General features: G+C 52.7%; 11 protein-coding genes across 11 annotated transcripts; 4 read left to right on the forward strand and 7 right to left on the reverse strand.

Moving 5' to 3' along the window:
• Nucleotides 1–1,022: 1,022 nt before the first annotated feature.
• J4E85_002216 (uncharacterized protein) lies at nt 1,023–1,961 on the reverse strand (the record flags this gene model as incomplete). The annotated part of the gene is made up of 3 exons (XM_051466496.1): nt 1,023–1,244; nt 1,292–1,712; nt 1,768–1,961. The coding sequence occupies 3 exons, from the start codon at nt 1,959–1,961 to the stop codon at nt 1,023–1,025; spliced, it is 837 nt and encodes a 278-aa protein (XP_051329351.1).
• Nucleotides 1,962–2,555: 594 nt separating this feature from the next.
• On the forward strand, nt 2,556–7,360 carry J4E85_002217 (uncharacterized protein; the record flags this gene model as incomplete). Its single annotated transcript, XM_051466497.1, has 4 exons — nt 2,556–2,586; nt 2,695–2,834; nt 2,888–7,276; nt 7,331–7,360. The coding sequence occupies 4 exons, from the start codon at nt 2,556–2,558 to the stop codon at nt 7,358–7,360; spliced, it is 4,590 nt and encodes a 1,529-aa protein (XP_051329352.1).
• Nucleotides 7,361–7,662: 302 nt separating this feature from the next.
• J4E85_002218 (uncharacterized protein) lies at nt 7,663–8,391 on the reverse strand (the record flags this gene model as incomplete). The annotated part of the gene is made up of 1 exon (XM_051466498.1): nt 7,663–8,391. The coding sequence occupies one exon, from the start codon at nt 8,389–8,391 to the stop codon at nt 7,663–7,665; it is 729 nt and encodes a 242-aa protein (XP_051329353.1).
• Nucleotides 8,392–8,893: 502 nt separating this feature from the next.
• On the reverse strand, nt 8,894–9,439 carry J4E85_002219 (uncharacterized protein; the record flags this gene model as incomplete). Its single annotated transcript, XM_051466499.1, has 1 exon — nt 8,894–9,439. One exon carries the CDS (start codon nt 9,437–9,439, stop codon nt 8,894–8,896), a length of 546 nt encoding a protein of 181 aa, XP_051329354.1.
• Nucleotides 9,440–12,190: 2,751 nt separating this feature from the next.
• On the forward strand, nt 12,191–14,031 carry J4E85_002220 (uncharacterized protein; the record flags this gene model as incomplete). Its single annotated transcript, XM_051466500.1, has 4 exons — nt 12,191–12,382; nt 12,438–12,967; nt 13,023–13,541; nt 13,605–14,031. The coding sequence occupies 4 exons, from the start codon at nt 12,191–12,193 to the stop codon at nt 14,029–14,031; spliced, it is 1,668 nt and encodes a 555-aa protein (XP_051329355.1).
• A 1,383-nt stretch (nt 14,032–15,414) lies between these two features.
• Nucleotides 15,415–16,813, forward strand: J4E85_002221 (uncharacterized protein; the record flags this gene model as incomplete). The annotated part of the gene is made up of 5 exons (XM_051466501.1): nt 15,415–15,462; nt 15,514–15,732; nt 15,786–15,886; nt 15,950–16,234; nt 16,285–16,813. The coding sequence occupies 5 exons, from the start codon at nt 15,415–15,417 to the stop codon at nt 16,811–16,813; spliced, it is 1,182 nt and encodes a 393-aa protein (XP_051329356.1).
• A 359-nt stretch (nt 16,814–17,172) lies between these two features.
• J4E85_002222 (uncharacterized protein) lies at nt 17,173–18,648 on the reverse strand (the record flags this gene model as incomplete). Its single annotated transcript, XM_051466502.1, has 1 exon — nt 17,173–18,648. One exon carries the CDS (start codon nt 18,646–18,648, stop codon nt 17,173–17,175), a length of 1,476 nt encoding a protein of 491 aa, XP_051329357.1.
• A 584-nt stretch (nt 18,649–19,232) lies between these two features.
• Nucleotides 19,233–20,395, reverse strand: J4E85_002223 (uncharacterized protein; the record flags this gene model as incomplete). The annotated part of the gene is made up of 2 exons (XM_051466503.1): nt 19,233–19,766; nt 19,820–20,395. 2 exons carry the CDS (start codon nt 20,393–20,395, stop codon nt 19,233–19,235), a joined length of 1,110 nt encoding a protein of 369 aa, XP_051329358.1.
• Nucleotides 20,396–21,060: 665 nt separating this feature from the next.
• On the forward strand, nt 21,061–21,747 carry J4E85_002224 (uncharacterized protein; the record flags this gene model as incomplete). Its single annotated transcript, XM_051466504.1, has 1 exon — nt 21,061–21,747. One exon carries the CDS (start codon nt 21,061–21,063, stop codon nt 21,745–21,747), a length of 687 nt encoding a protein of 228 aa, XP_051329359.1.
• A 59-nt stretch (nt 21,748–21,806) lies between these two features.
• On the reverse strand, nt 21,807–22,472 carry J4E85_002225 (uncharacterized protein; the record flags this gene model as incomplete). The annotated part of the gene is made up of 1 exon (XM_051466505.1): nt 21,807–22,472. One exon carries the CDS (start codon nt 22,470–22,472, stop codon nt 21,807–21,809), a length of 666 nt encoding a protein of 221 aa, XP_051329360.1.
• A 340-nt stretch (nt 22,473–22,812) lies between these two features.
• J4E85_002226 (uncharacterized protein) lies at nt 22,813–25,690 on the reverse strand (the record flags this gene model as incomplete). Its single annotated transcript, XM_051466506.1, has 2 exons — nt 22,813–25,029; nt 25,073–25,690. The coding sequence occupies 2 exons, from the start codon at nt 25,688–25,690 to the stop codon at nt 22,813–22,815; spliced, it is 2,835 nt and encodes a 944-aa protein (XP_051329361.1).
• Between the last annotated feature and the right edge of the window lie 344 nt (nt 25,691–26,034).

Raw genomic sequence — 26,034 nt, forward strand, 5'->3', positions numbered from 1 at the left:
GTAAGGATACGTGCTCACCGCTGGAACCTCGTACTATTGGCCACTCAAGTAGATCAGCTGTAGTAAGATTCAGAGATGCTAGAGACGGGAAACCTGGTCCTGGGATAAGTTCAGAGTGTACGTCTGGAATTGCATCTGAACAGTTTCCGAGCGTCAAGAGGGAGATAATGGGAAGACAGATTCTGAAAAGCATGGTGGACAGAGAGGCGCCTCTAACATGCCAAAACCTGGATTGGCCTCGAATATATCCTGTTACGCAATAGCTATGTTTCCGTCAACTTTACGCTATTCATTGCCCTGGCCATAGTGTGATTGCTGCAAAACTTGATCGTCGCTTTCCTGTACACGTCGCATAGGTTAGCTTCGGGTACGACTGACATAGAAGAGTTAAACGTACCAGGCAGAATGGCCAAAAACGTTTATCAATGTGCAAATCATGTGCTTGTTGCACAGGATGATAGACCGAGTTCGCACGAGGTTACTGCGCGTGGGCGCTATCGATTGATAGCCATGCGATCACGACTCAGCACATGCACCCGGGGAACGCGCGTAACAGCCCGATGAGAAAAAAGACTCACAAACACGGTTACATGTGTATCGTGACAATGCTCGGCTCCTGTGATTGTGAACGGCTACGGTAGCTGTCAACAGGTACTCTGCCGTTGCAGTCGCACCAAAATACCTTCCAAATATCCGTCCAATTGAAACGACGCAAGAAAAAGGCAATGGAACGGCGCTCGGATAGGTGTTGGATACGAATTTCAGTAAAAGACGGTGGATTTAGAAACAACCATGCGAGTGGGGATAATGTGATGCGACGTATAGATGGCTGTACAATAGATGTGATATATCAAATCAGCTCGTGCTGACAAGTGTCATGCCTCAACACAGTGACCAGGTGTATCCAGGGAAGCGATCGCTGCCCGCGGAGTAGTAAGCATTCCTACCAACCAGGAACGAGCGCCATTGCGCCAAATAACAAAACAATGCAGGTGCAGTGGGAATGCAGTACCAACATGTGTCTACCTATCTCTGCCTAGTCTTTCCTCGTAGTCATCCACCAATTCGTATGCCGGCCTAAACTTCGGCTTCGAGGCGCCTGTCCCATTCCCAGTCTGGGGTACTTGTTGCGTAGACGGCTGGCGTACGAGCTTTGGGTTTGGGTGAGTATCAGTAGTTCCACCTAACGAGGTATATCCGCGGTCGTATAGCGAGCAGTAAGGTATGTTGAGGAAACGTATAAACTGAAGAAGTCAGTAAGCAAATCATACAGTGTGTTTATTGCGCGTACGGTCCATATATCCACATAGTGCCAGTCTATGACAGGATGTATCCGCACAAAGGCTGGCCACCCGGAGTCGGTCGGGTCAAAGAACTTCAGATGTTGGCCATGCGGATCCGTCCGCCGTGTCCCCACCAGGATCGCCTTGACAGATGGCGTTTCTTTCAAGTAATCGGCGAAGGCAGCCTTCATGGGTTTCGCGTATTCTAGCAAGGCGAGCCAATATATCTTGCTACTATGCGCGACGAACTCCTCGACCTCGGGAAAGGGATGTGCGTCCTGTATGTACACGCATTGTACGGCGGTTTCGATGCTGGACGAGGGATTCGGGGTCTGCGTAAGACCCCGCCTGTGCATGGCGCAGAGGTATAGTATAAGAAGAACTAAACAGTCTTTGCCGCCATTATACGATAAAGACAGCTCTGGTAGACTACGTAGCTGTCAGTCCCTAGCTTCCGCACGCCGCCTACATGGTCAGCACCAACCTGTACTTCTCCAGAGCCTCTCCTATGACCCTCAGCGAGGTTCGCGTCTGCTCCTGCACATTCTTGACGCGATCAGACACATCTGTCGCGTCGAGAAACGTGACTATGCGGTCATTGATGCGCGTGCATAGCTCGTCGAAGGGCAGCGGGGTATCGGAGACAAGGGGATCTGAAAATCCGGAGGCGGTATTCATTGCAGCAAAAGTGCGCTAATCACGACATCAGATGCAGATGTAGGCGATTACGGTAGGGGTAGTGTCGACGATTGGCCGTACGGGGGTGCTGGTTCATGCCATGATGCGTGTGTCGGCCGTGCCAGGAGAGGCGAACAGGTGGAGGTAGCCGGTGCCTTATCGATAAGCGGACTGGATCCTCGGCACATCTCCATGCGGCAAGGCGGCGGCTGCCTCACCTGGCCACTCAGGCAGCGGACAGTAAGCATCGCAGCGGCCATCGGACGGGGCTCCACCACGAGATGCACCATGGGAGAAATTCGGTCTTGAGGCTCGCGTCGAGCTCTACAAGGCGATCTAGGCTGATTGATTACACCGAACGCGCATCTATGATGGTCTGATTCGCCGCTCTTCGGCCCTCGCCCCAGACCCTGACTTGCACTAAAGAATTGCGTGCTTTCGGCACGCGTTGTCATGACCTCTTAAAGGGAATTTTTCCACTGCCGTTGCCGCTGACTATGAGGACTGTCGCCGACGGTCCGAAGTACTACTACTGCTCGTCTCCCCCGTAGACATTTCCTTACTGTTACCGTCAACCCTGAATTCGCAGTCAATATGGGGTCTATCTCGACTGCAGGAGAGGCTGGTACGTCCCCGCAACCATTCGCCCCACCAATGCTCTACCCCATCATGTCGCCATGGGAGAGTAGTGGGAGGCTGCAAATGCACATATACTGACCTGCATGCTGCGTAGTGGCCCGAATTGCCCACCTGGCCTCCGACGTGATCGTATCGGTCGTCCCTTCCTTCACAACCGAGTCCGAGTTCTCTGAGCCTCTGCGGGGACTCCAGAAGCACAACGCGCCCAGCGTTGTTTGCAAGACACAGCCAGAGGTGTGTTCGCATGCTCACTGCAGCCAAATGGCTCGCACTGACATCCTCCCCAGATCCTCACTGTCCGCCAAAATGCCGACCCTCTGCTCTCCGTCTTCCAGCCCATCCGCTCGGGCAAGCTCACCAGCGTCACCACAACCTCGTCCATTCTCGTAAAGTCGATACCGCATCTTTACAAGCTCGCACAATACCCCGTCGTCCTCCACGTATCAGTGGCGCCCTCGGGCTTCCCTGACTTCTCCGACATCACCTCGATCAGACAGTCTGGATTCGCCTTCATCCAATCCGAGACACTACAGGAGTTGCAAGATCTTGCACTCACTGCCCATGCTTTGGCCATCAAGTCGGGCAAGGGTGTCATCCACTTCTTCGATTCGGGCGCGACCGCTTTCAAGAAGACTGTTGAGGTAGAGGATGCCGACCTGGTCCGAAGCGTCATCGACTTGGACGCGGTGGCGGCATACCAAAACACCAAGTCGGAGGAGACCACACTTTACGCCGACGATGGCAGGAACCCGACACTGTCCTTCGCTCGGAGTCAGGCTGTCAATGCCGCTCCAGCAGCAGCGCCTGTCAGCCTTCCCGAGCATCCCAAGTCGCTTCCTGCATCGGAGAGGAACAGCCAACGCGCCGATTCCTCTTCTGGCTCGTCGCAGCGCGATGCTAGCACCAGCGGCGCGTCAGTATCTTCGGCAACCACAGTGGAGTCATTGATCTCCAAGCCCGTTTCATCCGAGGACATCTACCGCTTCGCCACACAGATTTGGGGAACCATCCGCGATGCCACCGGACGAAGCTACGATGCCTTTGCTTTCTCTGGCACTGGTAACGAGGAGGCCGCCATCTTCCTCTTTGGTGCCGACACTGCCGTCTGGGCCACCGAGTTGGACAGCGTGGAGGAGACCAAGGCATACGCCAACACAGCCGTCATCACAGCCAGGCTATACCGTCCCTGGTTGGGTGCGTCCCTTGCCCCCTTGCTTCCCCGGTCGCTTAAGAGGATCGCAGTGCTGGAGCAAGTTCGACGAAAGACTACCCGATGGGGCCCTGTACTGCTCGACCTTCTGATGTCGCTCAAGTCGACCGGTGGCGCCTCCCCTACGGTTGTCGGATACCAACTTGGCTACATCAACGAGGACACTGTGTCGCAAGCAATGCGCGGCGTTTACCAGAACTTGATGAGCGAGACGCCTGTACAAAACCTCGTCATCGGCAACCTCGATGGACCGGAGCCCCAGGCTATCAAGGTCGAGCAACCAGGGTTAGAGAACGCCTACATGAAGATCTTGAACCAGGTCTTTGGTGAGAAGCTTCACATTGCTAACCAGCTTGGTTCGCAGCACGCCGGTATCTCCAACGAGATCTCCTCCACCCCAGAGTACGGATTCGGCTCGCTAGTAGCGCGCAAGGAACATCGTCAGCGATTCGTGGATGAGGCTGCGGCTGCTTCCAAGGAGAACGCTTTCACCACCCAAGCGCCCAGAGAGTGGCTGTCGAAGTGGGCACTGAACGCCGATGATACCGACAAGGCTAACGACTTGGCCTCTGAGGTCATCGCACGCTTGGGTACTGACGGTTCGCCCGCTGCCAGTCAGCTGTTGTCATCAAAGAAGCTGTTCTACAAGGAATCACCATGGTTGATTGGCTCGGACGCCTGGGCGTACGACCTGGGTAACTCTGGTGTGCACCACGTCCTTGCCTCTGGCGAGAATGTCAACATGCTCATCGTCGACTCAACACCGTATTCCGAGCGCGCAGCCGCCGACGCTGCGAGGCGGAAGAAGGACATTGGTCTGTACGCAATGAACTTCGGCAACGCTTACGTGGCATCGGTCGCTGTATACAGCTCTTACACCCAGGTTCTTGAGGCCATGATCGAGGCTGACAAATTCAACGGTCCCTCCGTCGTGCTTGCTTACCTGCCTTACGAGAAGGAGAACGACACGCCCCTGACTGTCTTGCAAGAGACCAAGAAGGCTGTTGACCTTGGTTACTGGCCATTGTACCGATGGGACCCACGCGCCGAGGAGAAGGGTGAAGAGAACTTCAAACTTGACTCGGAGCGAATCAAGAAGGAGCTAGAGGAGTTCCTGTCCCGTGACAACTACATGTCTCAGGTCATGAAGAGACATCCCGAGTTCTCATCCAACATCTCTGGATCCTACGGAACCGAAGTCAGGCAACTGCAAAAGCGCAAGGCCAAGGATGCTTACAGCAAGCTTCTTGAAGGACTCCAGGGCGATCCTATGACCATTCTCTTCGCTTCCGACAACGGTAATGCTGAGAATCTAGCCAAGCGGCTAGGGAATCGCGGCAAGGCTCGTGGTCTCAAGACTATGGTCATGGCTATGGACGACTTCCCAATCGAAGATCTGCCTAACGAGCAGAACGTCATCCTGATGACTAGTGTAGCTGGTCAAGGAGAGTTCCCTCAGAATGGTCGCACGTTCTGGGAGACCGTCAAGGACTCTACGGATCTGGATCTTGCAACAGTCAACTTTGGTGTTTTCGGTCTCGGTGACAGTCACTACTGGCCACGCAAGGAGGACAAGATCTACTACAACAAGCCCGCAAAGGACCTACATGCTCGTCTGCTCACTCTTGGTGCTAAGCCTTTGGCCGAGTGTGGTCTTGGAGACGACCAGGACCCAGATGCGTACCAGACTGCGTACTCTGAGTGGGAGCCAAAACTCTGGGAGCAGCTTGGTGTTGCCAACGTCGAGAACATTCCTGAGGAACCGGCGCCGCTGACCAACGAGGATATGAAGGCCGCTTCAAACTTCCTCCGAGGAACCATTGAGGAGGGTTTGGCCGACACCAGCACCGGTGCCATCTCTGCAAGCGATCAACAGCTCACCAAGTTCCACGGAACCTACATGCAAGATGACCGTGATCTTCGCGACCAACGTAAGGCCCAAGGTCTCGAGCCAGCATACTCCTTCATGATCCGCTGCCGACTACCTGGTGGTGTCTCGACGCCCAAGCAATGGCTGCAGATGGATGAGATTAGCACCAAGCTCGGTAACGAGACCATGAAGCTAACCACTCGCCAAACCTTCCAATTCCACGGCGTTGTGAAGGGTAAGCTCAAGCCGGCTATGCAGGCTATCAACAAAGCCTTGATGACCACTATCGCGGCTTGCGGTGATGTCAACCGAAACGTCATGTGCAGTTCTCTCCCTACTCAGTCGAAGTACCACGGCCAGGTTCAGAACATTGCACAGAAGATTAGCGACCACCTTCTTCCCTCTACCACTGCCTACCACGAGATTTGGCTGGAGGATGATGAGACAAAGGAGAAGCGCAAGATCGCTGGTGAAGCTGTCCAGGACCACGAGCCACTCTATGGCCCTCTCTACCTCCCGCGAAAGTTCAAGATCACCATTGCCATTCCACCTCACAACGACACCGATGTTTACGCTCACGATATTGGTCTCATTGCCATCAAGGGTGAGGATGATAACCTCGTAGGTTTCAACCTACTTGCTGGTGGCGGTATGGGTGTGACGCACAACAACAAGAAGACCTACCCGCGAACTGGAAGCATGTTCGGCTACGTCGCAGCCGACCAAGTGCACCTTGCTTGCGAGAAGATCATGCTCGTCCAACGTGACCACGGTGACCGCAAGAACAGGAAGCACGCCCGTCTCAAGTACACCATTGATGACATGGGTATCGATGTTTTCAAGGGAAAGGTCGAAGAGCTCTGGGGACAGAAGTTCGACGAGCCCAGACCTTTCAAGTTCCAAAGCAACATCGACACCTTTGGCTGGCAGAAGGACGAGACTGGTCTCAACCACTTCACTTTCTTCATTGAGAACGGCCGCATTGAAGACACTGCCGATTTCCCAATGAAGACTGGTCTGATCGAGGTGGCGAAGGTACACAAGGGCGAGTTCAGGTTGACTGGTAACCAGCACTTGATCTTAGCCAACGTCGCCGACGAAGACCTGTCTGCTATGAAAGAGCTGCTCAAGAAGTGGAAGCTTGACAACACCAACTTCTCTGCAATGAGGTTGTCTAGTTCCGCCTGTGTTGCCTTCCCCACTTGCGGTCTTGCTATGGCTGAGTCTGAGCGTTACCTACCTGAGCTGATCTCCAAGCTCGAGGGCACGCTCGAAGAGTCTGGGCTACGACAAGACAGCATCGTTATGCGCATGACTGGTTGCCCTAACGGTTGCGCACGTCCCTGGCTTGCTGAGATTGCTTTCGTCGGCAAGGCTTATGGCGCGTACAACATGTACCTTGGTGGTGGCTACCACGGTCAAAGGCTGAACAAGCTTTACAGGAGCTCGATCAAGGAAGAAGAGATCCTTGAGATCCTGCAGCCTATGATCAAGCAGTACGCTAAGGAGAGGAACGAGGGTGAGCACTTCGGTGACTTCGTCATCAGGAAGGGCTACATCAACGAGACCACTCATGGAACAAACTTCCACGACAACGTAAGTTCCAAGGAATCAGACCATTCATGAGATGCATTGCTAACACCCTCATAGACTGCGGAAATGGAGTCAGATGGCGAGTAAGCCTATCAGCTTGGTGTGAAGTTGGAGGTCTTGATGGATTTCGTCGCATCTCGTCGTTCTTATGAAAATTTATGAACATTTTCTGGCGTTATATGGAGAGGTCTAAGCGGTTGGGAAACGTCTTGTCTATACTTTATGACTTATCGCATGATCAAAAGGAATGAATGATACCATAGCATATTCAATGCTTCTGTTCGTAGCTTTAACTTCCGTTGGCTTTCGATCTGATGTTTGATCTTGCGATGATTTCTGACCCTCCGCCTAGCACGAAAACAGCTGACTTGAGTGCGAGCCTTCCCTCCTTACGGGCTCAGCCTCTCAATCTTCCACTCTGCCCCCTTCATCTTCTCGGTGTTGTCCTCCCCGCCAACCTTTCTGTAAACAAAGCGATCATGCAGTCGACTTGGCCGTCCCTGCCAAAACTCCACCATATCCGGCACAATTCTCAGCCCGCCCCAAAACTCCGGCACGGGGATCTTATCCTTGCCATCGAACCTCTTCTCCACATCCTCTACTCTCTTCTCTAGCTGCTCCCTACTCTCAATCACACTACTCTGCTGACTTGCCCACGCGCCAATCCTTGAACCGCGAATCCTCGTATCGTAATAAACCTGCGACTCCTCATTCGTAAGCCGCTCTACCGTTCCTTCGACACGAATTTGACGCTCCAGTTCGCGCCAGTGGAAAGTCAATGCCGCGTGAGGATTGCTTCGTATGTCGCTCGCCTTGCGACTTGTATCGAAGTTTGAGTAGATGACAAAGCCGCGCTCGTCCAGCTCTTTCATATAGAGCGTGCGTGCTGACACTCTGCCACTGGGCAGTTCTGCGGTGGACAAGACGACGGTTTCGGGCTGGTAGACGTTGTTGGCCTGGGCTTCCTGGAACCACTTGTGGAACTGGTCGGTTGGCGAGGGGAGGAGGTCCTCACGGTCCAGTGCGCCTTTGTTGTATTGGGTTGCATGGCCGGGGTCTTCGGAGTTGCTTGTTGGTGCGAAGATCTTCTTCGCTGACTCGGTGGCTGAGTGCAGCATGCTTTTTCGTCGTTGTGGAGGATGTTGTGCAAAGAAGGGTGATGCGAAGTAGCGTATGGAACTCGTAGTTGGGACGGCTCTCGGATATCTATTAAGGATGCTTGTACACCTGGATGCGAGCATTGGTCACTTCAAGCTGTGGTGGAGGTTTGATACGTTGACTCACTTCGTGGCGTGATCTGAGCGATGCAGTGCTCGGAATGAGTCCTCTCACGATCGGAACGAAGTGGGGTGACGTAACTAGATGCTAGCGCGATTATCGACCAGCCACCCCATCGCGTGCCACTTGGGTCTATGACACGAACCTCACGCGGTCACTGCCACCTAGCAAAAGGGATGAAACATCGAAGCTCTTGTGCATTGATGTCATTATCATGAGAACGCGACTTCCTTCCAAAATTGCCGCCCTGAAGAATTTGGAGCTTTCCCATTCCAGAACGCGCTAAACCCCTCATATCTGCCCGGACATTGACGCGCCTGAAGATTATCAAACAGCCATCTTCTAATCAGCCATCAATCTCAAACAGTCTTCCTGTTCATCCAGGTCGTACCTCACACTCGTCTTAACCTTCTTATCTCCTTTGTAGTGTGCCGTCTCCCTCAGCAGCCGTTGTGTCTCATTGTCGAATCCATACGTTAGTGTGGGAAGCGCGGACTCCTTCCACACTGGTATTCTCAGTCGTGCAGACTCGATTATGACGAGAATCACGTATAGGATTCCTATCGAGAGCATCGCGACTGGAAAAGCCATGTATGCCCAGTCGACACGTACGTGTGTGACCCAGCGTTGTGTGACACCCTCCAGTCGATCGGGTGAGGTATTGCGAATCTGGTTTGTGAGACTACGGGCCACATTTTCGAATGTTGTGGTCAGGTTTGTCGAGTTCCATAACGCGTCCACGAAAGCCGGTGCAGCTCTATCTGGAAAGGCGATCACAGAGGGCGGTGGGTCGCCATTGAACTTTACAGCATAGCTCGTGAAGGAGTGGAGATAGTCGATAGTACTTCGGAGAAGCGCGTGAGATATGTTGACTTCTTGTGCCGCCATTGGAGAGAAGCCCCCCGCCTGTTGGGGAGGGATGAGAAGCCGAAGGTCGTGTCGCGGGAAATCTATGGTAGGATTGTATAGGTCGTACCCGGTGCTATCAATGTACCTTTCATCTTCCGAGTCCAGAGATCCGGTGCTTTTGTATATTTTGTGTGAGTCAGGGTCTCGAACAGCCCAAGACCCGATGACGTTCTCTTCAACTACACCGTTCTTACTACTGGCTTGGTAGATGTTCGAACAGAAATACAACGCGCATTCTGTTGCGACAGGATGTGACGACTCCCATGGTACTTTCGATTTGACCCAGTCATCAGCAGCTTTGATGATTTTGAAGCTCATCATCAGAGTTTGCACGTCAGAATGTTTCAGAGTTTGGCGTGCAGTAGACCCAGTCTTTACCGTCATAAAGGTTAGGGGAGTCCCTGTTCCAGCACCGCTAGTATACTTATACCAATCGTTGTCGTCTACTTTCGACAATCCATTGAAGTTCTTGATCTCAGTCTCTGGTAGGGAGAAAACGGAGTACGGTCTGGATCCGGATTTACAAGGTCAGTTTATATATCACATGCAGTTCGCACGGGGATACTTGCCCTTCGAAGTAAACATTTGTGGCGCCCGCGATAGTTGACCCGTTCGATCCATGCGACCCATTGAACACGAGCGTATCAGAGACATCCTTGCAAGAACTGCACACTGCAGCCGAGACGAAGGCTGGCCAGGTACAGTTACCAGTAGCGCAAGTAAAGGCGACAGTGTTGGGGGTGTTCGTGGATGCATTATAGAACCCTGCATTGACAGAGCTGACGATACCAAAATCTGGCCGACTCTCAGTGTACGTGTATTGCAAAAGACCAGACGGTGTTTTGCTAGCACCTAAGGGTCCGCTTGGATCCTCGATTACGTATCCACCGTCAACTCTCAAAGCTCGACCGATCGTAGCGTTAGAGAACGACCCAATATCGACAGCGCTGGAGCCTACCGCTATGTCATCGAGCTTCCCGTAGGTAGAAATGACCGCCTGGAAAAAGGGATCGAACGCGACTGTACCTACAAAAGCGCAGTTATGTCAGCACGATTCTAATGTATCCTGCAGCGTCTCGCGTTAACAAGTGCTGTAAGCTTGCTATCAAAAGTGGTGTAGGTCGACCTGGTATGACATACCTACGGTGACTAGAGCACCCAATGCTGCCCAGTGTCTGCAAGTAATTCAGTTTTGCGATACGTGCTAACGGTGTCAGGTGTCTTTACCTGAAACGTAACCAAACGAAAAGACGAGACCCGCCCCAGGGTCCTCGGCTTGCTTCGTCGAACCTCTCGAATGCAAGCACAGAATCTGACCTTCGATTAAGCCAGCTCCATTTCTGCTGTCCAACGCAGGCACTCATAGAAAATGCCAGAGCGGTTCTTGCTACCGTGCCGAGAGCGGCTACCCAGGTGTTGAGCGTGAAGATGAAGGTCCAGGCTGTGATCGGCTTGTTGTTCTGACCAATGAGAATGATGACGATCGCAGCGATTGAGGCAACGCTTGCGATCAATGCAAGAATCTCAAAAATCCATGAGAGCATGGTTTTGCGAAGTCGATAAGACTTTTTGCTTGCTTTCTCAAGACTTAGGACATCCGGACTGTGATTCGAGACTGCAGTTGCTCGCTCGGTGGCAGGGTCGTTACTGAGATGACGTGTAGAGTTGGAGTGTACGAGAGGCTCTTCAGAAGCATCCGCATCGTCTGCGAAGCTATGCGTTGCTGCGAAGGACATAGGTCTCCGCGAAGAGCCGAACCTTCTTGTCGAAGTGGCAGACGAGCGACTAAACTCGGGGGATATCGATCTTCCGTCGTTCATCTTGGAGTTTGTATGTACACTAGAAACTCAGTACATGGTGAGTGGGAAAGATGAATCGCATCCAGACGATTATGGAGCGGAAGGCTGCTACAAATGGCTGAGTGAGCTGAAACTACAACAGCGTAGAAAGCGCCCCAGGTCTAGTCAGCCACGCCCATGGAGCTGTTGATGAGAGATGCCTGTTGGACCGCCAGTGGTGCCAACCTCAGCCGTGTGACCTCACAGTATGCACGAACGGCAAGGGCAACTTCTGGCCCCCATTATCCACTTCCTTTCAGTGCGTCGCAATTTGCACTCACTAAGAAGCTGGCGGGACCAGAACTTGCGCATCATGCATATTGATAGTAGAAAACATGAAGTCCAAAAGCGCTTGTCGAAAACGTGGTTTTGGACAGATAGGTACGTATGTTGGAGGGGAAACAGTCGGGACGAGATAAGCACGCTTTCCCGCGGGGCTTCCCCTCAAGGCGCTGCACCAATATATAAATAACATCGAACATGATCGTAATTGCCACGATGTGCGTCGGCGACCAAATAAGAGCTTTCCAAGAAAATACAGCGCGGATATCTACGTGATCCCATCTGCCTGAAGCCGTGAGGGAAGTTTCAGGCGCTATAGATAGCAACACGTGTACAACACTGGGGCCAATTCGAAGAAACTTATATTAATAGCTGCCTGGATAGTGAGGTAGTCACACAAAAAGCAAGAGAAATTCCATCGGTCAGCGATTGCTTGATCACGGCAGGCCGGGTGTTAATGTGATGGCAGTGGCCTGCGAGTGATGTTTGGGTTGGGGGCCATCCTCGCGGGAATTCGGAAGAGAGGCCAAGGAAAGACCCCACTCGGGCCCCACCTCCGGCCGACCCGTCGGCTTCCCGCCTTTCATACACCTACCCAGCGATAACCACGATGCGCGACTCAACTTCCTACCAGTACGATCTGGGTTCTTACCATCGCAAGATTAGCACCTCCAGCCCAGATTCGCAAACATGGTTCGATCGCGGTTTGGTCTGGTGCTACGCCTTTCACCATGAGGAGTCAGCCCGATGCTTTGAACGAGCTATCAGCGAAGACTCGAATTGCGCGATAGCTTATTGGGGTGTAGGTTTCTGATGGTCTCCAAGGGATGTCTTGTAAACCCAGCTGATCGGCGCAGCTCGCGTTCGCCCTCGGACCGAATTACAACAAGCCTTGGGACTTGTTTGACGAGAAAGAACTCAAGGCCACACTAGGAAAGATAAATGAAGCGAACGAAAAGGCCGAACTACACGCCTCCAGTGCGTCGGATCTGGAAAGAGCCCTGATCGACGCCGTCCAAGTGCGCGTGCCGAAAGGTCTAGATGAGGCTGCGTTCCAAGCATGTAATGAAGAGTATGCCAAAGCTATGGAGGGTGTTTACGAGCGTTTCTCTGACGACCTTGACGTGGCGTCTCTCTACGCAGACTCTCTTGTCTGTCTCTCGGCATGGAATCTATGGGATCTCAAGACGGGCCAACCGACGCCAGGTGCTCGCTCTTTAGAGGCGAAGACCGTGCTCGAAAAGGCTTTACAGCAGGACGGCTCACATCTGCACCCGGGAGTTCTCCACCTGTACATTCATTTGATGGAGATGTCAGCAACGCCTGAAGTAGCTCTTATCTGTGCAGATCAGCTAAGACATCTTACCCCCGACGGAGGACATTTGCTGTAAGTGCATGCAAGAAGCCTCCGTAAAGCACATACTAACTCTAGAGACCTGTAGACATATGCCGTCCCATCTGGATATCCTTGTTGGCGACTATCGACGTGCCATAGACGCTAACACCCAAGCCTGCCTTGCAGATGAGAAGTATGTCTCCGAGCATGGAGCACAAAACTTCTACTCATTTTACATGATGCACAACTATCACTCGCTCATATACGCAGCGATGTTTGCGGGGCAACTGAAGGTTGCGCTAGATGTGGTCGACCGCATGGAAGCCTCGCTGCCTGTCTCGCTTCTGCGCATCGAGAGTCCGCCCATGGCAGACTGGCTGGAGAACTTTGCATCAGTTCGTGTACATGTCCTGGTTCGCTTCGGGCAATGGCAAGATCTCATCGCACTCGAGATGCCATCGGATAGAGATCTTCACTGTGTGACAACGGCTATGACGCATTATGGCAAAGGTATTGCGTATGCCGTTACTGGCGATATCGTGAAGGCACAGAAGGAACACGACGCTCTGGTCGAAGCAGTTGAACGTATTCCAGCATCTCGGATATGCGGGGATTTTCCAAACAGGTACGGTGCATACAGTCAAACTATCCGGAATGGCGGGCTATAAGGGCATACTAACCCATGCAGGTCTAATATCGTCCTTCAAGTTGGCATAGCAATGTTGGACGGCGAACTTGAGTACCGCAAAGGCAACTACGAGGAAGCTTTCAGACACCTTGAAACAGCCATCCAGCGTGACGACGACCTGGTGTACGCCGAGCCATGGCCCTGGATGCAGCCGACACGACACGCCTATGCCGCTCTGTTGTTGGAGCAGGGCCGAATAGAGGATGCGGCAGCGGCCTATAAAGCAGACCTTGGGTTCGATGATACGCTACCGCGGGCAAGGCAACATCCGAACAACGTATGGGCCCTGCGCGGCTACCATGAGAGTTTGATAACCTTGGGTCGAAAAGACGAGGCGGGAATCATTGGGCAGCAACTCAGGATAGCACTTGCTGTAGCTGATGTTAGTGTTAACGCGAGCTGCTACTGCCGACGCAATCCTGAGTAGTGGGAACTCGTAGAGGGCCGGGCAGTTCGTGATGACCCAAAACATTACGTTAGGATGCGATCGTCGTTGAACGCATATGGTTCCTGGCCAGTTGGGCTTCATGCCGTGTCCTCCGTGTTCACTTGGCCAACGAAATCCTCCGGCTGATTATCAGGACGATCTTCTATCTGGGTGTAGATAGGTGCTGCGGTGTGAAAGACACAAGGATGGCTGGCCAGCATCGTCCGTGTTGGTGTCTTTTCGAGCGGATAGATGCAGCTCGTTTCCATATCGGACTGATCTGTCCGAATCTGTCAACGATGTCAGTACGACTCGTGGTTCATCGCTCGTATCATTCCTTGGGCGTTCCCCTTTCGATCAGATGTCAACAGCCTTACGTACTGTTTCGGAGTCGCCTCCGTCGCCTTCAAGGGGTTAATGATGACCCGAGTGACAGTTCCGCTACTGAACAAGCCGTCTCTAAGTGCCTTGGTATGCATTGCTGATGAGTCGTGTCCCATCTCCCAATCATCACCCAGTCATGCCTCGGTATCTGGAAGCACAGTTTCACGATCTGCCGCTAACGGTCGCCGACGTCCTCCGCTACCCTGTAGCTTCCACGTGTCTTACCAAGATCGTGCTAGATCGCCTCGCTTAGCACGCCCCGCCGGAAATTTCGTCCCCAACAGAGTCACGTCTAGTATGCACCTGCGCATGTACACATGCGTTGACTATCGTCCCTGAGGAAAACGCGGATCCCTCCTGTTCCTGGGCCACGCGACATTGACGCTTGGCATTTAACCGGCATTCACCAATGTTAGAAATCAACATCGAGGTCAGCCTGTGGGACCAGAGCGGATCCACAGGCTTGCACACACGGGAACTTGAACACGGGAACTTGAGCACCGAAAACTCTGACGTCTGCAGCCAAAGCGGGCACTTGATTGTCGGAACGGAGTCCGTCGACGTTAATTGTGCGCGGGTAGTCTAGATTGCGGGAGCTTCACGAGCCGCAGTTCTCCATCAACAAATTATGATCGTCTATGATTCAGGCGGATAACGTGGTAGGAGAACTCCCAGAACAGCAGCTGCGAAGCCGCGGGAATAATCGCCACAACATCCCTGATGTCCTATCGCAACGTCTGGGCGTTGATCAGCATGGCGTGCAAGCGGACCCTGCTCTGACATGCCGGCGGTGTTTGCCATTCCTGATTCAGTAGCACAGGGCAGGCCCACGAGCCGCCCTTCCCCTGGGCACCCATCGAATCGAGACTCGCTTGACTGTGGGCTGACTGAACTTGGCTGGTACCCAAGGGCCCGGGTACGAGGTATATGGAGCCAAAACCCGCCGGATTCTTCAGAACCTGGGGGTGAACCAGATTTGCCCGAATTCACGCCTTCACCATGGCTTCAAGGCACGAACTTGCGAACCGAGGACCTGAACTGCAGGCGGTATGTTCAAAGACGCTGAAGGAAGTGGAGACCATTGACTGACATCCGCAGGTGTGCTCAACGTTCGTCTCGCTAGCGTTCATTACCACTGTCCTGCGAGTTTACGTACGAGCCCGTATCGTTAAAGCTTTCGGAGCAGACGACTGGTGGATGGTGGCCGCATTGTGTGCTCATGTTATGTTTGCTACTTGCGCAATTGGCGGTATCCACTATGGCACTGGACGCCATATGGACACGCTTTCGAGTGAGCAACAGTACAAAGCAATGAGGGTATGTGCGAACCTTTGAACTTGTCTCGATCTCAATTCTAACAGTATGTATAGTACTGGTGGCTTTGCTACATCGCGTACTGCTGGGCAATGATTACGTCAAAGATGTCCATTGGCCTGTTCCTTCTCCGTGTCACTGTTAAGAAACTGCACAAGTAAGCCATGCCTTTGCGTTAGTCTCACAAGATCCAGTAATTGACTTCATGCTCCTCATTCAGGTACATCATTTACGCTGCGATGGGCCTCACGGTGCTGTGCGGCCTCGTCTTCTTCTTCGTCACCCTCTTCCAATGCCACCCGATCAGCTTCTTCTGGGACAAGAACAACCCAGCAGGGACATGCATCAACGTAGACGTCATCATCGGTCTTACGTTCCTGTACAGCGCAATCTCGGTCATTAGCGACTTCACGTTTGCTATCCTACCCTTCTTCCTGATTTGGGGCTTGAACATGTCCGTCAAGACCAGAGTCCTTTTGATTCCTATTCTCGGAATGGCCTGCGTGTAAGTTTTCTTGTCATCACTTCAGCATACGATTCCTAACAACCTTGCAGTGCTAGTGTCGCAGTCTGTGTGCGCATGGGCTACGTTATGGACTTCAAGAACCCCGACTTCCTCTGGGCCACGGTCGATATAGCAATCTGGTCGGACATCGAACAGGGTCTCGCCATCACAGCCGGTTCCCTCGCTACTCTCCGTCCCCTCTGGCGACAAGTTTCCGAGAAATTCGGATTCAGCAACTCCTCCTTCGGCCCGTCACGTCCTTCGAACATGCGAACACCACAATGGGTCAACGACCCGAACAGAGAATCGAAAAAGAAGCCTAGTCTCTTCAGCATGACAATGTCTCTGCTGAAGACTGAAAAAGGTGTGTCTACGAAGTCGGAGATCGACCAGGACTACGGCATGGGCAACCTTCAGCCAGTACGGCTCCGCGATGATCTATCCGCGGAAAACGAGAAGAGCGACAAGGTGTTCAACACTTGGAGAATAAAGGGTGGTGGAAAGGTGTCTGATGAGGAATGCAGAGTTGGAGAAATCACAATGGAGACGCACATCAACCAGAAAAACGAGAGGCGGTAGGAATGGAGAAGGCAACTGGAGTGGACAGTGAACGATATGGACGACCTTGTTATTAGCTAATTTAGATTCATGATACCATCCTCATGGCGGCGCGAGCCAGTCAAAACAATACCAAAAAAAAGGATATACACAGCAGACTTGCACATGTTACAATTGCTTTAGGGATGTCGTGATGTCTCGCGTGGTATAGAGCTCATGTACGATGCTCGCACCCCATCAATGCATGCAAGTTGAAGCGAGATTCGTTGGCGGTGTATGTAACCTTAGAACGTTTTGACTAAAGGGATCTAAGTGTCCAAAACTACATAATCCAGGTCAAACTCTAGCGCATGATCAACTCCAAGTTTCACAATCACCGCTTACTGTACATTACTCGTTTTCGCCCTTAGGAAATTCTCAACCATCTCATCACTTACTTCCGTCACATTGGCTGGTTGACTGCGGGACTCCCCTTTGCTCCCCACTGCCGAATCTGGACGTTGGTCGGCACGTGGGCTCACGTCGCCGACCTTCTGAACCGGCCCATCCGGTGCAGAGCCGTTAGACGTCGCTGCCGTGCCCACTGCGCCAGCAGCCCCACTGAGTTGCTGATCTTGGTCATTTATTGATTGTCTGCCCTCTTGCGTCCGCCCCTGCGTTTGCGCTCCACCCACCCTTTCGTTTGATGGTGTGAGGTTGCCGTGGAACGGGCGCTGTCGCTGCTTCGCGGCTTCCTTGTCGACTTTCCAAATGCCGCCTGACGGATCGACAGTGTAAGCTTGCGGGTCATGCTTTACTAATCTATCGAAGATCGGGTCGTTGGGTACTGTTTTGAAGAAGACGTGTTGAAACTCCTCGCCCTTCGCTTCTTCGTCTTGCCGCATCTGCCTTTGGCCATTTTCGACTACATTTTTCGCAGTTGAAACGCCCTTCATGTCGCCTTTGTGCAGGGATGATATAACGTCGCTCCATGCTTTGCGACTCTCCCATGGGTCTTGTTCTGAGAGGTCGGGCACAGTCATGGGTTTGTGCTTGATGGTTCTGACGTCGAAGGTCTCCACCTCGGAACTGTTCCGCGCGTCCTTGATGGTAAACGTGCTGTTCCACGCTCCCTCGATTTCGTAAATGGTGTCGCCAGGCTTGTCTGCGTGGAAAAATCTTGCGTGGAATCCATTTTTGTGCCCTGAGCCAAACAAAGACTTGCCCTCGAATTTGATATGCGATATGTATCCGTTGGATGAGATGAGAGAATATTCGCCGTACAACTCCGGATGTGGAACCCCACCTAAGAGACCCTTGACCTTAATGTTCGGCAATGGAAGGAGGTAATCTTCGTCGTACTTGTCGACATGTACTATGGCGTATCCCTTCTGTTTGATACTGACGTTTCCAGAAAATGTGATTTCTTGCTCCGTAAACCCCTCCGCCCGGATCCCAACTTGATCGTTCCACAAATAGCACGCCGTTACAGGTGGATGGTGGCCGACTTGCTCGGAGATTAGTCGCGTCTCGCCCAGCTCCTCAGTATTCCAGCTTCCGAGGAACAGCTCGCCGAGAAAAGCGTTCAACGGCTTCTTGACGCCATCTTCCTCATTCCGCCCCGCATATTGCTGTCCTCGTAACGAGCCTAGGAAGTTCTTGAGCACAAGCAACGCGCGTTTCTCAGGGTCCTCTTCCAACGCTGGTGTAGCCCAGAGATATGGATGATCCGCCCAGTACTGTGGTATCTCAACTGTCGAGTTCTCGGCCAGTACGAACGGCGGTGCAGTAATGTTTGAAAGATCTCCCGAGATGGTCGCTATGGAACCAATAAAGTCCTTGAGCCCAGAGCGGTTTGCTGCGATATCATTTGACATAATTGCGATTTTAGGTTTGACTTGGCTATCATCAATGCCGGGCAATGAACCTAGTTATGGGGAAGATGAGTGACTTCCTAAAGTAGCGCCAAGTCATGACGTCGGTGGTGCAAGACCCTACGGCCTGCGGCTAACAACGTGAGATCTGGATTGCCCTGGATTTTGGTAGGCTGTGCGCCAACGACTCCAACGCCGCATCGCGCAATCTGCCGTAAACGCGTACGCGATCGATGTTGGCCCCGTCGCATAATCAGCCCGACCTAGCGTAGTCCGACTGCATGTGAGCGACGCGACAGCGACGTCGCGTATTCCTCCCTAACGGTCTCATCCCGCGACAGATCCAAGCTCATTGGGACGATTAGCAACTAACCACCGACGACCAGGACAGATTCTCGCCAGTCAGGCAACCCTACTGCAGACTTCACTCAACGTACTCTGCTTACCACTCATCCGAGATACCCGTCTTGGCATCATCACCACATCGAGCCTGCTAACAGGTGTGGAAAGCTGTGAACGAGACGGGTTAGGCTGCAGTTGCTTTGCCTCGTCATATTGTTCAATTCTGCTAAAATAAACAAACCCGCTCACGGCGCAGGATAGCTCAACGCAAAAGCCTCTCTGATCTCATCTTCACCCCATCCCATCGTCAGTCCCAGCTGCAATAGAATCCTCGCCTTCTGCGGATTATAAAACCCACTCGCAATAGTGAAGTCGCCACCGTCTGGTACGAGTCCATCTGCACTTCGATGGCTAGCCACGATCGGAATACCCGTCGCGTTGTAGAGCTCTTCGGCAGCTAGACCTGCCTTACTCGACACACCTCCTGCGCCAACTCCGGCGTAAACAATTCCTTGGGCGCCGGAGGCATAGGATGCGTTGAAAAGACTGGGATCCATGTCCTGGTGGGCGTAGAGAATTGGTACGGAGGCCAAGTCAGTGACGTTGGTTACGTCGAAAACTACGCGGCCTACGGGTTCAGAGGGTGCGAAGAAGAAGAACGGAACTTGGTTAATGAAGACACCGAGTTGTCCGGCTTCGGTCGAGAAGAATGTGTCGAGTGTGTTGGCGTTGTTCTTGGTTGTGTAGAATGCAGAGCCGATGCGGTCGTTGAGTACGATCTGAGGGTATTGTTAACTTGCGTTTCTAGTTTGGCGTTGATTGATCTACTCACCATCGTTCCTCGGTTTCTTCCAGCTGGAGATCCGGCCAGTGTGACCGCTTGGTATAGATTGAGCGGTCCGTCTGCACTCAGCGCGGTCGCTGGTCTCATAGCACCAACGACAATAACAGGTTTCGTGGAGTTAACAGTACTCTCCAAGAAGAACGCAGTCTCCTCAAGCGTATCCGTTCCATGTGTAACCACAACACCCGAAATCTCATCTTTCGCCAACTCAGCATTGATCATATGCGCCAGACTCAGGCTGATAGTCTCATTGATGCTACCAGATCCCACGTTCGAGATCTGGTAGCCGGCAATGTTCGAGATATTGAGGAGTTCGGGGACTGCATCTACGAGTTGTTGTACCCCGAGGCCGATTGAGTAGCCGGTCGTCTGCGTGTTGCTGTTGCCCTGAGACGCGATTGTACCACCGGTTGCGAAGATGGTGACATTGGGGAGAGAAGCGTTGATGGGTGTTTGGATGTCTTGTCTTACGAACAGTCGGTGAAGATTCGAGCGACTGAGATCAATTGGTGAAGCTAGTGTAAGAGTCGTGAGAAGAGGGAGGAGTTGGGTAGAGAGCTTCATCTTTGCGTATGAAGGAGGTACGTAGCTGGATCACAATCGACTTCCTTAGGAACTTGAAATGACCTTTTATACTCTTCGTGATCTCCAACTCATGCAGCTCCAATGCCAAGCTCACCGTCGGCCAACCTACAACGCCTATCTCCACAGCTTCTTATCAAGCCATCTTCAAGCTACTGTCAAGATACTGTCGTCATGCAGTCTTGGTATTTCTACAAGCAGCTCGATTAGTGAGTTATGCGAGTCGTAGTCAAGCTTCGCTCTCTTGGCCATGCAAGTCCTCCGGATTTGTCGTGGTATGGTCGGGTCTTATCAGTAAGCCTTGCATGCGATAACCCACCCTCTGGATCCGCTAGAAGATATCTAGTAAGAACGCCAAGTGTGCGTTCGCAAAGCTCGATGACAGGGCATTTTTCATGATAGCCGTTACCGGCCTCTAGTCTTGACGCTTACGTTTGGTTTTCTCTCGGATTTGTGTGGTGGTACATGGACGTGGAGGTGCAAGAGCTGTATCCTCGGAGGTCACCCCGCTCACTCACGCCTTTCGTCCCGATTGGGAACCAAACGACAAGAAGGCGTGACTGAAGCAATTCCTTGACGAAAAGAACAACACGATGATATGATTCCTTCATGGATCTTCATACTACTCTTCTATTTCTATAACTACCATGTGCCCACCGTCCGACCTGGCCATCGCCCAAGCCCAAGATGCAGACGACAGAGCATACAAGTACCTTTCCGAGCACAGCCTCGATACACCAATATTGAAAGCCGCATATGCACATGCAGCTGAGCTGCTACATCCGGCGGTTTTGAACCACAGCATGAGGGTGTATCTCTACGCCGACGCATTGGCCAACCACGAATCCTCCAAATACTTCAAGGACGTTCATCAACGCGATCTGCTCTTCACCGCATGCCTTTTCCACGATATCGGGACTACACAAGACTATGATGGCCCGCAGCGCTTTGAGATCGAGGGCGCCGACGCCGCAGTCAAATTGCTAAGTGGCTTTGGGGTCGGTGGGACTGAGGCGCATGATGTCTGGACAGCCATCGCATGCCATACCAGCCCACAGATTGCCGAGAGAATCGGAGAGCTTTCGAGGCTTGTTCGGGTCGCTGTTATTACGGATTTCGGGCGGAGAGGCGAGGATTATGAAGTACTCCAGTCACTGACAGAGACACTGGAGGCGCGGTACGAGCGAGCGGGGATCGAGAAGGTGCTTGGTGATGCGGTGGTGGAGCAGGCAAAGCGGAAGCCAGAGAAGGCGCCGAAGGTTTCGTGGCCGCGTGCGATGTATGAGGCATGGCTCGTGGAGCCAGAGTGGGACGGTGTCAACAAGGCGTTTTGAGAGGCTGCATGTGAGCTTCGTATCCTACAGCCTTGTAATCCACCGATGCTGTCAAGTCTTCAACCTCCGTCGCTCCTCTCCAGAAAGCCCGGATCCCTTTCGATCTTGCCCTCGAACTTTGTCCACCATGCCTGGAATGCCTTCAACGGCACCGTGTCTCCGGAGCCCCAGCTTGTCAAGAAGTCGTAGCAGTTCTTGATGATCCTCTGCGCCAGCACCTTGGTCTCCACGCTTCTTTGTCCTCTCAGCACCAACTCATTGCCTTGTCCCATGCTTGGTGTTGCCGATGCTGCGGCCTCTTGAGCCTTGTTCTGCTCCAAAGCTGCGGCGACTTGTTGCGCTGGTTCAACGCTTATCCCAAGGGCCAGCGGTGCGGTGCTGCCGTTCGACGCGTCCATTGACACGCCCTCGTCCACCATGGCATCGTCATTGTCGCCTAGGCCACCACCTGCAGGCCCACCAGCTTTCGCGTTCACTTTGAATATCGCGCTAGGCTTTTCGTTCGCGATCGCGCCGAGGAGTTTGAAGTCGGTCGTACCGGGTAATTGCGCGTACACGGCGGCGGCGGTGCCATCTGGTAAGGTGACGCCCGGAAGCAGGAAGACGACGATGTGGGAGAAGGACGGCTGCGAAGGGATTTGGAAGGCGAACTGGGTCGGCGATATAACAGAGGAAGGCTCGGTGATGACAGGCCGTCCTGAGATGATGACACCGACTGAAGACATGTTCACGTGTCGCAAGCGCGTGATTCGAAGCTATGCGAAAAAGAAGTAATTGAGATAGCAGTAAGGCTGCAAGCCGCGCGTGAAGAAGTTTGACATGCAACAATCATCGTTGCGCAGCCTTTGCGACATTTCGAGATGCTTCTGCGTCATTCTTGGTCCAAGCTTCACCCCACATTCACTCGTGTGTGAAGGAGCTCAGACTGGCCGTGAGTTGAGATGACGTTTCGTGCTGCATCACAAGAAAAGCGAACGTTCTAAATTTAGTCATTCCGTCCGACTTCTGAACATAGCATGCCCGTAACTCCCTCGCAATGAATAACGCAGCTGCCCTCAGCTCATCTCACATCCTAAACCCATGCACAGCGCTGACCCACCGTTGGTCGATTAGCTCGCTAACCCTCATCAGAACGCGATATCCACCCATCAAAGCTTGGAATGAATGGATTCGCTCCTCTTCACCCATCAGTAAGAAGCGGGCGAGACCAAATGCTGAGACAGTCTTCGCGTGATGGGTTGAAGAAGGAGCTATCGGCATGTTCAAGGGTTTGCGGAGCCATGCCATGATCACTTGAGCAGCGAATGGATTGAGGCTGACTCGACGGAGGAAGACTTCCCAGCTTGTCTCTTGCGCCACAGGCTTGATGTCGCCAATGTCTGCTGAGCCATATGGCAGTCCGTAGTTTGCCATCTCAACGACAGTGAACCGCGCCAGAGCCTGTTCCCCTCCACGAACGTATCGAACAAGCACTTCGCCTTCTAATTTGCTAGCAAACATATCGAAAGCTTTGAGAGCCTCTGTATCTCGTGGGTCGTCTGGTCGGCTCGATCCTAGCTCTTCCATCTCGCGGCTTAGCCCTTCGCTCACCAACACTATCAGTCTCTCATACCGCAGTTGGAGCTTCAACATGCGTTCTTTCATGGGCGATTTATCTGGCTGGCCAGGAAGAGCTCTTTGCTTGATCTGCTGTAAGGTGGTAAAGATGAGGCCGGTGGAAGGTGACAGTATGATCTCAGCTTCTTTGGCTGCCGAGTGCGGTAAGGTGTAGTCTCGATACACCATCTCTGCACTTGGGTAGATCGACTCGATCAATTTCAGCATTCCCCTTTGCTGTAGAAAGGTCGATGAGATCACGAAAGAACAAGGCGCCAGATTACTCGGAACGGTAGGAAGCTGGGGTAGCGGCTTGTTGGTGGTTTGTGCCTGCTGAGCCTGATGCACTGGCTGGTCGGATGAAGACCCCCTTGATCGAACCGGTAAGGTGTGCGTCATCGTTTGATCGCGATCCCTAGAGTCAGACACTTTTGCGGTACTGCTTTCTACGCGATCTACTGGCTTCCCTCGCGTCTGCATGAACTTGTTGAGCGCGGTTGTTGCTGAGAACCCACCAAACATCAGGTCTCCAGTCGCTTGTTTGGCAACTTGCGGGTTCTGGGAGGGATGGTCTAGCCTCTTCGATCGGGTCTTCGCCGACTGGTCTTCTGTTGGCTCGCGTTCTCCGAAGTGATGGCTCTCTTGCATCTCTGTGGAGGATCGGATCTGTGGGCGCGCAGTCGGCTGTGAAGAGGTGCGCCTGCGATGCTTCTCCACGACCTCTTCTTCCATTTCAAGTTTTCGCTTGCGTATCAGAGCCTCCATATCGTTTCGCTCATCGTATTCCTCTGGATCCAGATCTTCTTCGTCCTCATCTTCGTCAAGGATACGCAGGCCTTCGCGTTTCCACACTTGCGCTGAGCTAGTCGCGACATCGCCCGTAGTCAGTTCAGTGACGATCTTAGTGACTTCCGACTCGCCATGAAGCTTTTCTTCGAGACTGAGAGTAGACACCTTAGTAGTGAGAAAGCCCCACTTCAACTCTCGTTCCGGGATCGAAAGCCCATGCCAGGACTTCGCCAACCTCAGATCCTCTCGCTTGATGCGTAAGAGGAATTGCATCTGCGCTTGCAGTTCCGTGTCATCAGGTCGATGGTCGCCACCCTTGCGCCGACTGTACTCTATCCATGGTGCCATGGGCAGCGAGAAGTCCATGTATGGAATATCGACTCTTGCAATCGTGTCAGCGCCGGAAAGTCGTTCGTTCTCGATTTTCTCATTGGCGCGCTCAGCCTGCTCCTCGATTTCGTGGAAGAATTGGTCAGAGCCAGCCCCACCTTCATCATCCTCACCCCATGGCTTGTAGAGTAAGAATTCGTCCGCGAAAGACACAGACTTGAGCCTTTTCATGGGCGAACTAGAACACATCGATGGCGTAAGAGGACCTTCCACTTTGATATCCTCAGCTCGGCGCTTCAGTATGGGCGAACTGGTTGGTTCGAAATGAGGACTAAATTGAGGTGGATGAGTAAGGTCAAATAGCATCGAATCACTGCTATTCGAGTTTGTGCGAAAAAGAACGTCCGCTGCCAGAATTTGCTCCTGCAGAGCCTGCGCCTCAATAGTAACCGATTCGGCAGTATCTGAATCGAATGGCAGACGATTTGTGGGTGAGGATGGAATGTATGGTGTCAGTGGCGGCGATACTGGGAGTAAAGGCGGTGTCACAGGTCGGATATTGGGCTTCTGAGTCGGTTAGCAGGCGAACATAAACAACACTTCCACATACCTGTTTTCGTATCAGGCTCTCTGCCTCCAGCCTTTGGCCGTCTTCCGGTACATACGCGTCTCGAATAGTGTCCTGGAGATAAACCAACACCTCCCGTGAGATGGCGAGCTTTTCGACTTTGACCTGCGCGTCGCACTGTGCAGGGTAGTCGAGATACCTCGTTGGCCATCCAAAGCCCTCATCGTTTTCTTCTACCGTGATCTCCGAAGGAATCTGTAAATTCTTGAAGTCTGGCACAACTGTACCGCCGAAGTTGAGCAAATCAAACTCATGATCAGATCGTAGCACAGGTAGCTCTTGACGTAGATCGCGCCTCCACGTTCGGCTATCAGTAACCGTCAGGTCGCTTGCAAGTTCATCCTGGAGAGCATGTGCTGCCTTGAGGAGCAACGCAGTGTCTTTGTTCACCGTAAGCTTTTCTTTGACAAGCCCGCTGACAACCGTGTCGATAGTCGCATCGGAGGGCTCGTGGAGATGTGGATCAAACTCGTCGTCTAGTGGTGACTGAAGATGGCGAATGTGCAGTAACTCTGTCTCATAGTTCACGCAAACGCCTTGCGCTCTCGCCCATTCGAGGACGCTTGGCTCCGATGTGTCCAGGCCGAGGTCCAGTTCCATGCTGGTGGCGTATGAAGAATGTTCGCTCCCAAGTAATGTGGGTAACAATAGTCGTTAGCCGGCTGTTGTTCGTAAAAGAGGCACAAATGGTGAGTGTCAATTGCGAGGGTTGCGCCTTCTACGTTGTATCTGCCTTGGCGTCCACGTGGACACTCACTTTGCAGTCGCGCAATGTCACAGCAAGGAAGGAGCAGGGAAAGTTTGATGATGATTTGATTTCTTGTTTCATTAACTCGTGGCTTATTTATGCCATGATATTCTCTAGGCCGTCCTGTATATTTTCATGTGAATGTGCAAAGGATTTTGAACTATGTACATGCGAGTAGGACTGTATTTCCTTCCAC

The sequence above is a fragment of the Alternaria conjuncta genome (assembly GCF_024043145.1).
Source record: "Alternaria conjuncta strain BMP 0040 chromosome Unknown scaffold_3, whole genome shotgun sequence".
NCBI classification, from domain to species: domain Eukaryota; kingdom Fungi; phylum Ascomycota; class Dothideomycetes; order Pleosporales; family Pleosporaceae; genus Alternaria; species Alternaria conjuncta.